This window comes from Haliaeetus albicilla, chromosome 16 (assembly GCF_947461875.1).
Source record: "Haliaeetus albicilla chromosome 16, bHalAlb1.1, whole genome shotgun sequence".
Classification (NCBI taxonomy): Eukaryota; Metazoa; Chordata; class Aves; order Accipitriformes; family Accipitridae; genus Haliaeetus; species Haliaeetus albicilla.
The window spans coordinates 1416913-1432138 of NC_091498.1; the positions used below are offsets into that span (position 1 = coordinate 1416913).

The 15226-nt window shown below is 47.9% G+C and overlaps 2 protein-coding genes across 5 annotated transcripts; both read left to right on the forward strand.

The window, feature by feature from the left end:
* The first annotated feature begins 80 nt into the window (after window positions 1–80).
* OSCP1 (organic solute carrier partner 1) lies at window positions 81–12905 on the forward strand. Of its 2 annotated transcripts, XM_069802862.1 has the most exons (11): window positions 81–1016; window positions 2785–2814; window positions 6529–6683; window positions 7383–7550; window positions 8180–8260; window positions 8819–8922; window positions 9302–9430; window positions 9974–10043; window positions 10745–10884; window positions 11609–11672; window positions 12724–12905. In XM_069802862.1, exons 1-11 carry the CDS (start codon window positions 905–907, stop codon window positions 12838–12840), a joined length of 1170 nt encoding a protein of 389 aa, XP_069658963.1. In that variant the 5' UTR covers window positions 81–904; the 3' UTR covers window positions 12841–12905. The 2 variants fall into 2 exon arrangements, with proteins under 2 accessions (XP_069658963.1, XP_069658964.1); XM_069802863.1 differs by lacking the exon at window positions 2785–2814 and having other exon boundaries at window positions 834–1016; window positions 12724–12900.
* An 8-nt stretch (window positions 12906–12913) lies between these two features.
* Window positions 12914–13966, forward strand: LSM10 (LSM10, U7 small nuclear RNA associated). 3 transcript variants are annotated; one of them, XM_069802865.1, is made up of 2 exons: window positions 12914–13001; window positions 13377–13966. In XM_069802865.1, the coding sequence occupies exon 2, from the start codon at window positions 13384–13386 to the stop codon at window positions 13753–13755; it is 372 nt and encodes a 123-aa protein (XP_069658966.1). In that variant the 5' UTR covers window positions 12914–13001; window positions 13377–13383; the 3' UTR covers window positions 13756–13966. The 3 variants fall into 3 exon arrangements, with proteins under 3 accessions (XP_069658966.1, XP_069658968.1, XP_069658967.1); XM_069802867.1 differs by having other exon boundaries at window positions 12929–12947; XM_069802866.1 differs by having other exon boundaries at window positions 12937–12955.
* Window positions 13967–15226: the final 1260 nt, after the last annotated feature.

Genomic DNA, 15226 nt, shown 5'->3' on the forward strand with positions numbered 1-15226 from the left:
GTGCAATGAGTGGTTTAAGCGTTTTAGAAGTTTATTTTAAGGCTGATGGCGCTGGACTGAGCTGTGATCAGTTCGATCTCTGTGAGAGGAGTACCTGGGCGGACTCCCCCATCGCCTCGTGGCAGGGAAGGCAGGCACATTCAAGCGAGAACACCTCCGAGCGGTGCCTGTCTCCTGTCAGTGCGCAGCAAGCCTGTAGGATTGTGCTGTCAAATAGCATTGACCGAGCAGCTCGCAGCATTTGGCAGGGATTTGGGCAGTGGGCTGACAAATGAGGAGAGAGAACGAGGCGAAATGCTGCTTGTTTGGAAACAAAGCAGCCCTGACAGTCGCTCAGAGTGCCATTCCTTCTCGCAGGAAAACGCGGGTTGATGGGGAGCTCTGCAGCTGTGGAAATCATGCTGACAATCAAGTCTGTAATTTCCCAGTGGAGTTACACATTTACATTGGTTCTCTGGCACTTGCTCATCCCTCTGTCATTCTCAAACTCGGTGGTTTTGTGTGTTACACCAAAAACGCCGTTGACGGTGACTGAAGGAGAATTACCAGTACGACGGCCGTGGCGCCTGTGGGCCAACCTTCCGCACCTTTCAACAAAGCCTCCCCAGGCTCCTGACCGTGGCACGTGCGGTTGTCGTGCGGGGCTCCGGGTAGCACCGAGCTCCTCTTTGTTGCCTTGAGGTTATTTTAATCATTTCCTTTCCCGTTCTTTGTTTGTTTGTTTGGGGTTTTTTTCCCGAGGCCGCCGTTGGGGAATGGGCCCAGCGCCTGACAGGGGCCTCGCAGGCGCAGGGGCGGGGCTTGCGCGCGCGCGCCTGCGTGCCCCGGCCGGCCAAGACGGCGCCTCCCGATTGGCCCCTTGGTTGCCGGGCAACGGCGGCGGCGACGGGGGTCGGCGGTCGCCATGTCGGCCCGGACGCTGCCGCTGCTGTTCCTCAACCTGGGCGGGGAGATGCTCTACATCCTGGACCAGCGCCTCCGCGCCCAGAGCATCCCCGGGGAGAAGGCCCGCAAAGGTGAGCGGCGGCCGGGGCCCCTCCCGGAGCCGGTCCTGCCGCCGGGAGGGGGGTGCCCCCTCCCCGCGGGGATGGCTCCGGTCGCCGGGGCCTGTCCGGGGCAGCGCGGAGAAGGCCGGTCCCGCGGCGTGGGGGCCGCCCCCGGTACGGAGCAGAGCGCCGGGAAGTGGCTGGCGATATCGGGGCGGCCCCGAGGGACGGGAGGAGCGGCACTGCCGCAGGTGCCGGTGCCCCGGGCAGGGCTCTCCGCCCGCCCGCCCGCTCCCGGCGAGGGGATGGGCCGCTGGCCCACCCGCCGCGGGCTCCCGGTAGGTAATAGGGGAATAAATGGGAATATACTGGCTGTACGGTTACTGGAAGGGTGCTCGAAAAGTAACGGGGCATCACCGTCTCCGTCAGCGAAAGGAGTCTTGGGCAGGTGGTTTCCTCGCCACCGCAGAACCGCGCTGTCGTGGTAATTGATTGTGTGTGATTCTCTTCTCTTGATTTGAAGTAAGGCCGGTTGAGTAAATCGGCTCTCATGAAGTTTCTGTGGTCATAACTGCCCGAAGGTATTGCTGAAGCTCATTTGTGAAATGCATACAGCTAAGGTAGACATTGAAATATATTTCAGTGTTTCTGCACTTGTTTCAGAGGTTAGAGCTTCAGAAATATACTTTTGGAATCAAAATAACTCAGGATTTGGGCATCTCGGTCCAGGTCCTGAGCTGTTTCAGGAAGACCAGATTGCTTTGCAATCAGAAGTAGTTTCCAGGAATAATTTTGTAAAGCCTATGCAGAAGAAGCATGCGCAATTAAGAAAAACTTCAAATAATGTAAATATGGCTTCTGAAACCCTTGTCCGACTTTTATAAAAATCTGTCAGTCTAGCATTTTGCCAAAATTATTGTAGAAGTAGAGCCCTGTGCGTTCACAGGTGTGCACAAAAATTCCAGCTTACAGCTGAGTACCTCTTTGTTTACCACCTATCAATTAAAACTTCTTTGCTTTTAAAAATTCTTCCAGCTTCCTGTCATGGGATGGGGAATGTGCTTCAAGAAGCTTTAGTATTTTCTAATAAAGAATCAACTCAGTGTTAACTCAGTATTGAAGAGGTTGTTACATTTTTTTCCTTCTCCTGCCTATCCAATAGGAAGAAGTGCTAAACCATAGCAAAGGTTTCACTACAGCAGTGTGATTTTTAATTATTCATGTATGTCTTCAGAGAATGAGCGGACAAAATGTTACTACTATTCATATAGGTCTAAGCTTAGAGCTTAAACTAAATTAGCCATACTTGGTGGAATATCTCAGCAGGAGAATTAGATCTGTACTAGTTTATCCACATATGTGTTTTATCTTCCAAAAAATCAGGCGTTAATTTTACTGAGATGTGGTTTTGTCCACACTGAGGTGTTTGTTAATGCTTAAAACTGTTCACTCAAATATTGTTCACTTCTAAGTGCAAAAAACAGCTGAAAACTTTCCAAGCTCAATGCAAAACATGCTAGGATTCAATCAAGGGTTAAATTTTATCTCCATTGAAGCAACAAGATTTTATCCAAGGGCAGGGCAAGATTTCATCTTTGTGTGCTCATTGAAAGTGAAAGATGTCAAGTAACAGAAGAGTTCATTCTTGTTAAGCACTGAATGCTGATGGGAAAAACCAAAGTCCATTAGTTAGATATATTTTTTTTTTTTTTTTTTTTAGTTTATTTCTTTCATTCTCCTTGCCAACTCCTGTTCTTACTTCTTGAACTGATGTTTTTGTTTTATATGCTTCGTGTAGATGAATGGACAGATGTGGACAGGAAACGAGGTACTGTAATCTTCTAGCTGCATGCAGTAGACAAACACCACTACATGCACACATGAGGCTCATCGTACGTTAACACAGCGTATCCTGTTCCTGCAGCCTTCTAGTCATAGTGTCAAAGATGAATAATAACACTCACCTGTTCATTAAAATGCACTTTCACTATAGATCTTAGAAAAAATAGACAATATCTCAAAATTATATGGCTTCAAAAATAACTTGCTAATTTAACCAAGACTATAAATAGATCAAAACTTTTTATCGTAGCAGTCTTTCTGGCCAAAATTATATTTGTATTTTTCTAGCATCATATTAATGCAAGCATATAATTGTGTGAGCATTATGAAGGTTATTTTTCTGCTTAAGTGCAGGAATATTATGTATACTGCATTTTTCTAAGTTTTTTTTTAATTCATTGCTTAGGGTTTTGACAGGTGAACTCCAGGAAAGATTTCAGGCATTTCCATCCTAGCTGCTTATCCATCTCTGCTAGTGGTCACCACCCTTGCAGAGCGATCACAAAGGAGCAGGTGCTCACACTTCAGCCAAGCTCATCTTGACTGAAATTACCCCAGAAGGTGAGTTCGACCTGAGACATCAGGTTTTGCAGTGGAGCAGCTGAGGTGTGTGTGCGCGTTTCCTTCTGGACTCTGCCTTGAAATGGTAGCCTCCAGCAAAGCGGTGTGGTAAGGAGCTGGATGAGGAAATAAATCTCTTAAACTATCTCAGTTTTTTTGCTAGGTGAACATGAGTAGAACTTTCAGTGTCTTTCTGAGCACCCCTTTTTAAGAGAGATTAGGGTTATGATTCATGTTTTTCAAAATAAGCATCATTTGTAGGCTTGGAATATTTACTGAAGGTAAATACTGATATCCTGGAGTTTGCCCCAGCTTTTTTTTTGCTACCATTACATGCTGTTTCCAAGAATGCTTTTTTCCAGCATTCAACATCTCAGAAGTCTAAAAGATTCCATATTCCTCTTTTATCACATCCAAAATGAGTTGTACGAAAGCCAACTTTATCATATTTAGTTGGTAGTGGCACAGATGCAGATCCCATGTTGAGCAATCAGCTTCTCTTGTGAGAGAAAAAAGTTTGCCCATGAGCACTGCTCTTGGGGTGATCTCTGAAAGGTTGCATAGAGTAACCAGCCAAGACTATTGCTGATGAAGCCATGATGAGGTGGCTTCGCCTGTCTTTGACCTTGTTAAGAACTGTAAACCTATTGCAAGTAGAATGTGTGACTGTTTTGAACTCATAACATTCCCTCTGCTGCCTCGAATGTCTTCTAAGAAGCACGAGCATAATCCAGGTGTAAAGACTCCAGTCTCATGTCATGCATCCACGCCATGTTATGTGACAGCACACTAGATGTTGGAACGTGTCTGTCACCAGTGACATGGCACACATAGGCGAAAACCACCGTAAATCCTCAGCTTCTCTTCTGTCCATCGCATTGCCTATACTTGGTTTCCCTCTCCCCATCCCAGTTGAAAACCCTTTCTGCTAAATTGCTTTGATGCTATGTTGCTTGGCGTGCCATATTCCCTGAGCTAACACTCCTTTCTTTGTTATTTTCCATTGTTAGAATGGTGTAAATATCTCCCTAGGGACTACCTGTGCTCTAAGATCTCTTTGTTGTGTCATTACCAAACATACCGTGTGAGATTTGCCCTTTACTGTGTTTTTTTAATGTCTTTGTCGGTTCTTTTTATAGCCAATACAAGAGTTTTTAATTTCAGAAGATGTTTTATGTAAGGCTGGGTGTGTGGTTAACACAGATCTTCCGATTCCACTGTGAATATCTACCAGCCACAGTCAGCGTACTGGGACATTGTCTGTCTCCTGACAGTTGTCGTTATTAGTGATTCTGCAAAGATGGAGGAGAAGCCTTTGCGCGGACAACATACACAAACAACTTAAAAATATTTTTCTTGATAGCAGTATAAGGCAAAAGTTATTATTTTTGTCATAATTGATTACTTGCAAAATGAAATATATACTAATAGTAATATATTTTATTTTCCCCACTAAAAAAAAGTGAGGATTTTTGCCTCAGACTGCAAGTAGGGATTGTTTTATGGACAGTTTATTTGAAAAGAAGGGAGGATGAGGAGGGATTTTTTTTCCCCATTTGTAATTAGGTGTGTTTGTAATGCATGCTGCTCAGAAACTGAGCTGAGATCTGTCTGTCTTGTTTGGGTACTTAAAACAGGAAGTAGTGAGCCCTGTTAGGTACAGTGCAATGGGTGCTGAAATGCGCGTGTCACTGGTGGCATACACCAGTGTAGGAGAAAACCTGTACACATCAGGTTTAAGCAAGGAGAGAGACTCACATCAGAAGGCACTTGCCTTCATGAACACAGCAATCCGTGTCCAGGTTCTCAGCACCTACAGCGTACCTAGCCATGTTCCCCAATCATCTAAGAAAAGATGAACTGACTGGGACATTAACTCTCTTTTGGTTGTTTGTGTAGCTTCAGTACAACAGTTGTGAAAAGCCAGGTGTCCAACCCACCAATGAATAATTACAGCTGTATTTCAAATAGCTAATCACTACCACTATGTATATGTTCAAATTTTTTTATTTTTATTACTTCTTCTGAGGTTTTTCTAATCCATAAGAATCAGCTGGCATTATGAGCTTCAGTAACAGTCATCTGCTTAGGAAAATTCATGCTTGTACAGTAATCTTGTGTGAACTGAAATTTTTATTTAACATTTTTTTGATAGAGAAATAAATGCTTATTAATGATAACTCTGTAGAATGTATCAGGTATATAATAAAAGTATCAGATCCAGCACAAAAGCTAAGATGCTGCATCTGCCTGAATCACTGCAAAATGTTTTCTATCTTCTTTGCCTTAAAAGCTCAATAACCACAACATAGCCCTTACACTCAGCACTCCTGACCTCTAGCCCTTACACTCAGCACTCCTGACCTCTACATGCTCTTGAATAAATTGCATAACAATTCCATGTCTAAATTTACACATAAAAAAAATGAATCACGTGTTAGGAAGTTTAGAGTTCTGCGCTTTTGAACTGCCCTAGTATCTGCAGATGTTGCTGTGTAAGAGCCCTGAATGGCCTGACATGGACCCCAGTGTTACAAATGCTCCCTTAAATACTTGTCAGTGTTAATCCGTTTGAAACGATTACTTCAAGGAGCCTTGAATCATTCAGGAGCTTCTGTTCAGAAGGAAAAGTAGACTAATTGTGTCAAAAGCTAAAGAGAGAACAGGCAGAGTCAGCTAGCTATAGTTTGCAAAAATCTAGAGTGATGCAAAACAGTCTTTTTAGGAAGCAGAACTGTAGCTTTTATAGATAATACATGTCAGAGTAGCCTATAAACAAAATTATTTAAAAAGTGAAAAGTGCTAGCTGTAGCTGTAAAAACAAGGCAACAAAACCAGTGGTATTCCCACTGGAAAACAGGGTTTGATGTCTACAGCTCAAGTAGCATTTCTGCCCCTGGGGACAGTCAGCAGGAATCGTGCTGCTCACTTAGACCAACGTGGGACTGAGAAAAATGTTGACATTAAGAAGCGGTGTTCCTCCTCCTTTTTTCTTTTGTGGCTATGTATCTAGTTTTCACAGGTAGGCAGGCATTCATGTCAATCCTCACAGCTGTCAGTGTCCAAGTTCTCAGTGTGGAAGGAATCAGATGAATGTGCTGTTTCTGAAGCAAAAAACAGAGACTCTTTGTCTTTGCAGTTATGAATGACATCATCACAACCATGTTCAATAAAAAATTTATGGAAGAGCTGTTTAAACCACAGGAACTCTATTCCAAGAAAGCTCTGCGAACAGTGTATGACCGGCTAGCTCATGCTTCAATCATGAGACTGAACCAGGCAAGCATGGACAAGGTAAAAAAGACCACCTGCCCAGTCCTGACTATGCTGTACTTCTGTGCTACCGTTCAAAAGTTTCTGATTGTGATAATTAGTACATGACTTTACGTCACTGTATTTTTGAAGCATTTTGTAACAGACCTCTTTCTGCTTGCTTGCTTGCTTTGTAAAAATGGTTCTTGGCCAAGGAAGCTTTGGGGAAATCCATGGTAGTATCAGATACCTCAGAACTATGTATTTCTGCTTTAATAACTACATGTTTGATTTTAAGAGGTTCAGTAAGCATTCTTTATCGGATATTTTTATATATATTAAAATATATATATGTGGGTGTGTATAAATATATATATTTCTGTATTGACACTCACTGTTTTGCAGTTGCAGGTGTTAGAATTTTTGCCTGCAAACAGTATATCCAGCAGACAATTTAAAAAAAAAAAGTAGGAACTGGATTACCTGAGACCTCTACTCAGGTGTCAGTGTTGTTGAAATTTGCAGTAGTTTTAAAGGCAGTTGGAGACACCAACAGGAGGGCTGATGATGTGACTGCAGAGGTCTTATTTTCTTAGGAAACAAAGCTAAAATGGTTCTTCTTACCACAGGCAGGTGCTAGCCTAAGTGTCTAAATCCCTTTCCACATCAATGTGAAGTTACCTAAGCAGTGTCGCGCTCTCTGCTGTGATGGAACCAAAATTTCCCCATGTTGCTTTGCAGCTATATGACCTTATGACCATGGCTTTCAAATACCAAGTGCTGCTGTGCCCTCGGCCCAAAGACATTCTGCTGGTCACATTCAATCACCTGGATGCGATCAAGGATTTCATACGCGATTCCCCTGGCATTCTGAACCAGGTGGATGAAACTTTCCGACAGCTGATTGAAGTAAGAATCCTTAGAAAAATGGTGGGACACACTGTGGTTTGAGATTTTTTAATTTTTTTTCCCCAAGCTAATCTTAGAGACTAAATACTACATCAGTAAGTGCCATATCAAGTGTGGAGGTTGATATGTTCTCAACCTCAGAGAACCATCCAAATGACCTTCCCCTCTTTTTAACCTGAGAGAAACAAATTGGTGTCCCAGTTAGCAACTTTTGCTCATGTAACTGCTGTAATTCTTTGGGCAAAGAATATGAGTCTCCCAGTGAAAGGGAACTGGTTTCATAAAATGTTAAAAGTTCTGGGAAGTCATTAAATGTTTCTAAAGGGCTTCTGGAGAGGGAGATGTCTATGAGTCAAGTGTTATTTTTTCTACTGCCTCAGTTTAAATCAATACATTGCTTATTCAGCCTGATCAAAGTCTCCACTGACTTCAGCAGAAGTTAAATCAGACTCTTAGTCACAGATAATAGTTACTGCTAATGACCAGCAGCCCCTCCTTATATAACTTCTGCTTCCCCTACCACACGTACCATTTTTGGCCACCAGTATTGTGATACACTTGTTTCCACCTTTACCTGGGTTGGATATGGTACGCTTGCAAAGCCTTACATGACGGTTTTTCTTTTCCAGACGTACAGCTGTCTTTCTGCTGGTGAATTTCAGCTCATCAGGCAAACACTCCTTATTTTTTTTCAGGACATGCACATAAGGGTAAGAGCCCAATACAACTAGTCAGTAAGAATGAAAGGGAGTTTGTGGCTAGAATATGAAGGTATGTTATAATTACAGTGTAGGTTTGGGTTTGTTACTTATGCTTTTCAGTCATCATGATGTGCTTGTATTTCACAAATTGAGCACATCTACTACAATAATAATTCTAAAATTATATGAAAAAAGGAATCTCTACTAGTACAGATTTGCTAGTTGATAAATATGTGTTTTCTTTTAGAAGAAACTTGATATGAAACTTGGAACCTGAGCTCGAAGTCATGGGGCCTGATATTCTCTAAATAAATTGATCATACTCAAGTGCATTAACAGTGCATATTTTTATAATTTTTTTTTTTTAATTTTAGATTAGCATGCCCATCCTGTGGACCATAATTGTACATTGCTGGCTTTGGCCTGTATCATAGTCTCTACATATACACCAAAATCTCTAGGAAACCTACCCCAGTCTAGGCAGGAAGGCTGCAAGGTCAGACTTCAAAGAATTCGGATCAGAAGATACGTAATTGATTTTCTCAAAGGTGGAATATTCTTTTACAGGTCTCTATCTTTCTGAAGGATAAAGTGCAAAACTCTAATGGTCGCTTTGTGCTGCCAATATCAGGCCCCGTTCCTTGGGGTACTGAAGTTCCAGGACTCATCAGGTGAGTTCTGAACTGCTGTTTATACTGTTTGTAGTGCCTTGCATGTATGACTGCTCACAGAGGAAGTCAGTCCCAGAGGTCTGATAGGAATTGAGCTTAGACTGTCATTCATGTTGCATGGATTGCTGAACCTCCAGTAAGTACTATTTAAAGGGCAGGATCTGGGAATAAGTCACCCAGCAATCAAATACTAAGATGTGTCAGGCATTCTCTGTTCCAGTAAATTAGCTATTAGTAATTTATCCTATAAAATAGGCATTCACCAACATACAGAATAGGGTTTTATTCCCCTTTTTCTTGTGCAGTAAGAAGAGGAAGTCAGTACTGAAAATCAGTAATAAAAGTACTAAACATGTTTCAATAATAACTTGCTTTTAAGGATATTTAATCACAATGGAGATGAAGTTAAAAGGACTGAGTTCACCACTGATGGAAATTACGTTACTCCACAAAGGGAAGGATCTTTTGATCTTTATGGAGACAGAGTCCTCAAACTTGGAACAAATATGTAAGTAGTTTTTGTCCTACATAGAAACATTAAGTAAATGGTGATGGTTATGGATTTGTTCAGAAGCACATCTTCAGCCTTATGTATTTTTGCCTTTCACCATCAACAGCTTGACTTTTTTACAAAGTGATGTCCTGAAACAGAACGCATGTGGACAGATGTGTATAAAGAGCTGTGGAAAAGAGCAAAAGTTTGATTTATGTCTGCAGTAGAGCTGAGTAAAGAGTGTTCTCATCTGGTACTGCATATTATATGAAATGTAATTTAATTTTAACTGTATTCAAGAAATCCTTTTTTTTCTCTATGTTTGTCTTAATGTAATTTTTCCATTCAAAGAGTAAGAGAGAGCAGTGTTCTTACAGCTTTGTCACTCACACATTTTAGTGCCTTGATACTCCATAAAACTGAACTGTAACTTCTCATTTCAGTTATTTAGAGTCTTCAGAAAAATATCCTAAAATCGGAGATACTGTGCTGCTTCCTCCAGTTCCTGTATCTCATACAAGTAACAGGTTGCTCTTCCTCATGTGTTTTTCCCTCTAGGTACAGTGTTAGTCGGCCAGTAGAGACACACATGTCAGGATCATCCAAAAACTTGGCATCCCATGCAAAGGTCAGTGTTGTTCTGTTCCTGTCACTGGTTAACTGGCTAGCTAGTCTGTGTCAGTGAGTCCTGCAGCCGGTCACATGTGGTGGGAGCATTTCCTTTGAGCAGTTTCACCACATCCACCAGATTTTACATTCTGCTTCCCTTGTCTCTTAATAGATGGGGTCACCGAATGAAACACCCACATCTGTCATCTCCAGAACATTTACTATACAGTTGCACTATCTTCCTCTTTGTTCATTTCCTTTCTCAGGGAAACAATAACCATCTTTTTAGTCTGCAGTTATGGAATAACTTCAGGGGAACCTGTTCTGTTGCCTTCTCGGAGTCCCATCCAATCCTCCACAGTCCCTTTTGAGCTAGGGGAAGGGCACGTTTTCCTAAAGAATCTTACATGCAGGCTTATGCAATGGTGTACTTGCTTCCTATTTTAATCTCTCCAGAAAACAGAAAGCTGGTTTTACAGATTTCTCAGCTGTTCAATTTAGCTGGAAAATTATCTTGTCCCGGGTCTATAAATTCAAGCAACCATTTTAAATATATAGCTGATAATTACTAGTTATCTGCACAATCTGTACCATTAACAACACAGAAATGTATTTATATCACTCTGAAGAACATTTATGTAAAATCAGAAAACACAAAAATTATTGCAGTCCTCATCTCCCTGGTAACCTGACCAATGAACCCATTGCTGTTTTCTGCAGGAGAATATAGTCCCTAATCCTCTTGCTAAAGAAGAACTGAACTTTTTGGCCAGGCTGCTGGGAGGTCTGGAGATCAAGGAACCCGGGGGCAGTGAGACAGGATTTCGACTGAATTTGTTCACAACCGACGAGGAGGAAGAGTATGCTAAAATCCTTCTTGGTTGGGGTTTGTGCTGTAGTGCCATGTGGACAGCCCTGGAGACAAAAGCTGGCCCTTAACAGCTTTAGGGACAGAATAGCAGGGGTTTTAGCATTTTGTTATTCTGGTCCAGATGGTCCCCACAGGAACAAAAGAGGAGCAGTTTCCCTGGCTTGACCTTTTTATTACAGCTGTCAGCAAGAACAGCCATTTCCCTTACTGGCGTGTCCCGTGATGCACAGCCTTGCATTCCCTCCACGTGACAGTGGCAGTCAGCAGCAGGTGACAATCTGTGCTTAGTTCTGTCCCATGGAACAGAGACATCCCTTCAGCCCTTTCAGTTCTCCTCTCCCCCAAATGCATCTACGTATTTCAGAGGCAAGAATATAACTGATGGAGGTGATGAGCCTGAGAGGCTTGAACACTGTAGCCCCCTCCTGGCAGGGAGTACAAGGGTAACAAGACTTTTTGTTTTGTGATTTCTGCAGAATGATTTTACCTGCTTTTAATCTCACCTAGAGAGATATTCCTGCTGTTCTACACTTAGCATAAAAAATCCAAGACAGGGAAGAGTCTCCAAACTGGGCTCAATGCCTTAATTTGCCTAGTAGGAATAGCAACGTTGTCCAAACTTTGTGCCTGCAGGAGCCTCATAGAATCTGATTTTTATAATTTACTTGTATGTCTTCATGAGATTAAGCACTCTTTTCATGTTTTTTATCAAGACACGCTGCATTGACTAGACCAGAGGAGTTATCTTACAAGGTTATCAACATAGAAGCCACGCAGGTACGTACAGTGTTTTTCAGACCTTTGATTCTCATCATTCTGCCTTGCTAAGAACCACGTTTCACCCAGAGTAGTAACTTTAAAAATATCTTTTTTTTTTCCTATGTCAGTTAAGCTCATAAGTAGTGGCAGTATTTTCTGCCAAGCCTGTGGATTTGGGGACTATTTAATAGGAGAACTTGAAACCTGCTGCATAGGATGGAGAATTGTTACTGGATCATTTGCCTGCTGGCAGTTAGAGCCTAACGCCTGCAGCCCGTTTTAAAGAGGCTCGCGGGTGTCAGCAGGTGCTGGGGCAAGTCCCAGTACACCCAGTACACCCCAGCAAAGGCCCGCATTAGCAGGCACTGGGGCACGTCCCAGTCTGCCCAGTGGACCCCAGCGAAGGCCTGCGTTAGTAGGCACTGGGGCATGTCCCAGTACACCCCAGCGCAGGCCTGCATTAGCAGGCACTGGGACACATCCCAGTCCCTCCAGTACATGCCAGTGAAGGCCCGTGTTAGCAGGCGCTGAGGCACATCCCAGTCCGCCCAGTAGACCCCAGCGAAGGCCCATGTTAGCAGGCAGTAGGGCAGATCCCAGTCCCCCAGTAGACCCTAGCGAAAGCCCGCGTTAGCAGGCGCTGGGGCACGTCCCAGTCCACCCAGTCCACCCCAGCAAAGGCCCGCATTAGCAGGTGGTACGGCAGATCCCAGTCCCCCAGCAGACCCCAGCGAAGGCCCGCATTAGCAGGCACTGGGACACATCCCAGTCCCTCCAGTACATGCCAGCGAAGGCCCATGTTAGCAGGTGCTGGGGCACGTCCCAGTCCACCCAGTACACCCCAGCAAAGGCCTGCGTTAGCAGGCACTGGGACGCATCCCAGTCCCCCAGTAGACCCCAGCGAAGGCCCGCGTTAGCAGGCGCTGGGGCACGTCCCAGTCTGCCCAGTGGACCCCAGCGAAGGCCCGCGTTAGCAGGCGCTGGGGCACGTCCCGGTCCGCCCAGCAGACCCCAGCGAAGGCCCGCGTACACGGGCACGCGTGCTGAGACGCGGTGTCTCTCCCCGCAGGAGCCGGGGCGGCGGGCGGAGCTCTCCCGCATCCTGGGGGAGCTGGAGGTGGCGGATCCGCGCCCGGCGAGCTCCGGGAAGGGCGAGGACCTGCTGGCGCTGATGGACGGGCTCTGAGCGGCGTTTAACGGCGGGGGCGGGCCGGGGCGGGCGGCGGGGCGCAGTGCGCAGGCGGGGCCGCCCCTTCCTGCCGCCGGGGCGGGCGGGCGAGCGAGCGAGCGAGTGTGTGAGTGTGCAAGGGGAGGGGCGGCCCCGGCGCACGCCCGAGCCTGGGCGGGGTGCGTGTGCAAAGGGGAGGAGCGGCGAGGGCGAGTGTGCAAGGGGAGGAGGCGGGCAGCGCACGTGCGGAGCGCGGGGGGGCGGGAGGGGGAGGAGTGTGCAAGGGGCGGCACGTGGAGAACGCGAGTGACTGCTGGGAGGGGGGCGGTGTGCAAGCGAGCGTGCAAGGGGAGCAGGCGGCGAGGACCCCAGCGTGCTGGGCCGGGGGGGGGCACACGGAGAATGTGAGTCACTTGGGAGAGGGGCGGCGTGCGGGTGAGTGTGCAAGGGGTGGTACGTACACGTACGAGCGTGCAAGGCGAGGAGGGTGGGTTTCCCCGGAGGCGGGCGCCCGGCCGGGGCGCAGCACGGCGTCTCCCTCTTCCCCGCCGCAGCCGCGCAATGGACGTCAGCCACTCCGTCAAGGAGCGCACCATCGCCGAGAACAGCCTGGTCATCCTGCTGCAGGGCCTGCACGGCCGCGTCACCACCGTGGACCTCCGCGACGAGAGCACGGCCACGGGGCGCGTCACCAACGTGGACGCCTTCATGAACGTGCGGCTGGCCGAGGTGACCTTCACGGACAGGCAGGGCACGGTGTCCCGCCTGGACGAGCTCTTTGTGACCGGCAGGAACGTCCGCTACGTCCACATCCCCGACGAGGTGGACATCAGGGCCACCATCGAGCGGCAGCTGCAGGCCATCCACAGGGTCCGCTACTTCGGGGGCCGCGACAAGGGCAGGAAGGAGTTCCCTCGTGCCAAGCACAAGTGAGGCCCCGGCGCTGCCCGCAGCCCTGCCCGCGGCAGGGCCGGGATGGAGCTGCCCCTTTGACCGGACTGCCAGCCGCCTCCGCATCTCACCCCGGACTTCTCGCCCAGGGACTCGCAGCTCTGCTGCTCCCCTGGCCGGTGCCGGTGGGGTAGCAGAGTTAATTTTTTTTTTGTAATGAATAACCCTGCTTAAAAGGGTCTGTGATCTCTCAGCTCGTTTCTTGTTCTGTTGGTGGCTACTCATGTCCCTCCTCCAATGGCCAGACAAAGCCCTTTTGGCCAAAGCCACAGCCTGGGGTTGTTGCTTGGCCACAGCCTCCCGCAGCCCTCCTGCTGCCCACGGCTTTGCCTTCCTCTGCCAGCATCGCTGCCCGCAGGAGCTGGAGACACTGGTCCCGAGCTGGGGAGGGGGTTGGTCGTGGTCTGTCCTCTTGGCTTCCTGCTAGACAGCCGCCGTTCTGAAAGTGTTCTAACGGGAAGAGGGTGAGACGAACGTCTGTCTGGAGCGGAGCGGGGCTGAGCTCGCAGGCGAAGGGGCAGCACTGCCTGCCTGGAAAAGCACGAAGGTGCTTTGCCCAGGACACAGGGAATGCTGCTGCTGCTGCCGGCTCCTCCGTCACCCTTCGCCCAAAGCTCTGCGGCTCCTTCCTCAGCCCACTGCGCAGTCAACAGATGACTTCACCCTGTTTCCACAGGGATCCCTTTGTTACCCAGCGCCATCCAGGCTCCTCTGAGACGGATCTCGGTGGCTCTCCCCCCCGGCGCATGCCGTGGGCAGAGCTCTGGGCCTGGGCGCCTCACTGGAGCGGTCAGCGGCTTTGGGGCAGACCCCGAGGACCGAAGACCCGCTCGGGGATTTTTAAGAGCTCGCCCGCAAGAAACTGCACGCGAATGGGGACCGTGTGTCCCTGCCACAGCCGGGGGCGGGCTGGGGATGACTCCAGTGGCAGGAGCAGCTCCTGGTGTGGTTTGTGTGGGCGTCCGGGGGGCTGCTTGGGCGGGAGGGTTTGGCGGAGGTGCCGTGGGCTTGCTTCCCGCTGGGGAGAGGAGTCGGGGGGGCTGGAGGCTGCGGCACGGCTGCCCGGTGCCCCCGGCCAGGGCCTGACTGCTAGGAGCGGGGCCGGGTGTCGCAGGTGGCTCAGGGGCACGGCGGCCTGTGATGGCGGCGCTCTGCTGGCGGCCTTCGCCCGCGAAAGCACCCGCCTCTCCACCAATCACGGAGCGTTCGAATCTCCCGCGTGCCCACCAACCCCTTTGGCGTCCAGCGGCGGCCGGAGCGGGAGCCAATCGGCGGAGGGAGTCATCCCTCCCCAGCCAATCAGCCTTCGCTTCTTGCCTCCCTCTCGTCCGCGCCTCAACCCGTCAAAGTCTTCCCCTCCAGGCCCCCGGGCTCTCCCCCAATCGCAGCCGGCTCTGGCTCAGCCGGCCAATCAGCGCCGCCCCCTTCCCCGCGGCCCCGCCGCCATCTCTGC

What these genes read in the sequence shown, in the direction of transcription:
- OSCP1 (XM_069802862.1), top strand. Translation starts at nt 905, where the DNA reads ATGTCGGCCCGGACGCTGCCGCTGCTGTTCCTCAACCTGGGCGGGGAG. An exon ending in AGATGTGGACAGGAAACGAG is followed by an intron (nt 2,815 to 6,528) that starts GTACTGTAATCT and finishes TTGTCTTTGCAG; the next exon opens with TTATGAATGACATCATCACA. An exon ending in CTCAAACTTGGAACAAATAT is followed by an intron (nt 9,431 to 9,973) that starts GTAAGTAGTTTT and finishes TTTTCCCTCTAG; the next exon opens with GTACAGTGTTAGTCGGCCAG.
- LSM10 (XM_069802865.1), top strand. Translation starts at nt 13,384, where the DNA reads ATGGACGTCAGCCACTCCGTCAAGGAGCGCACCATCGCCGAGAACAGC.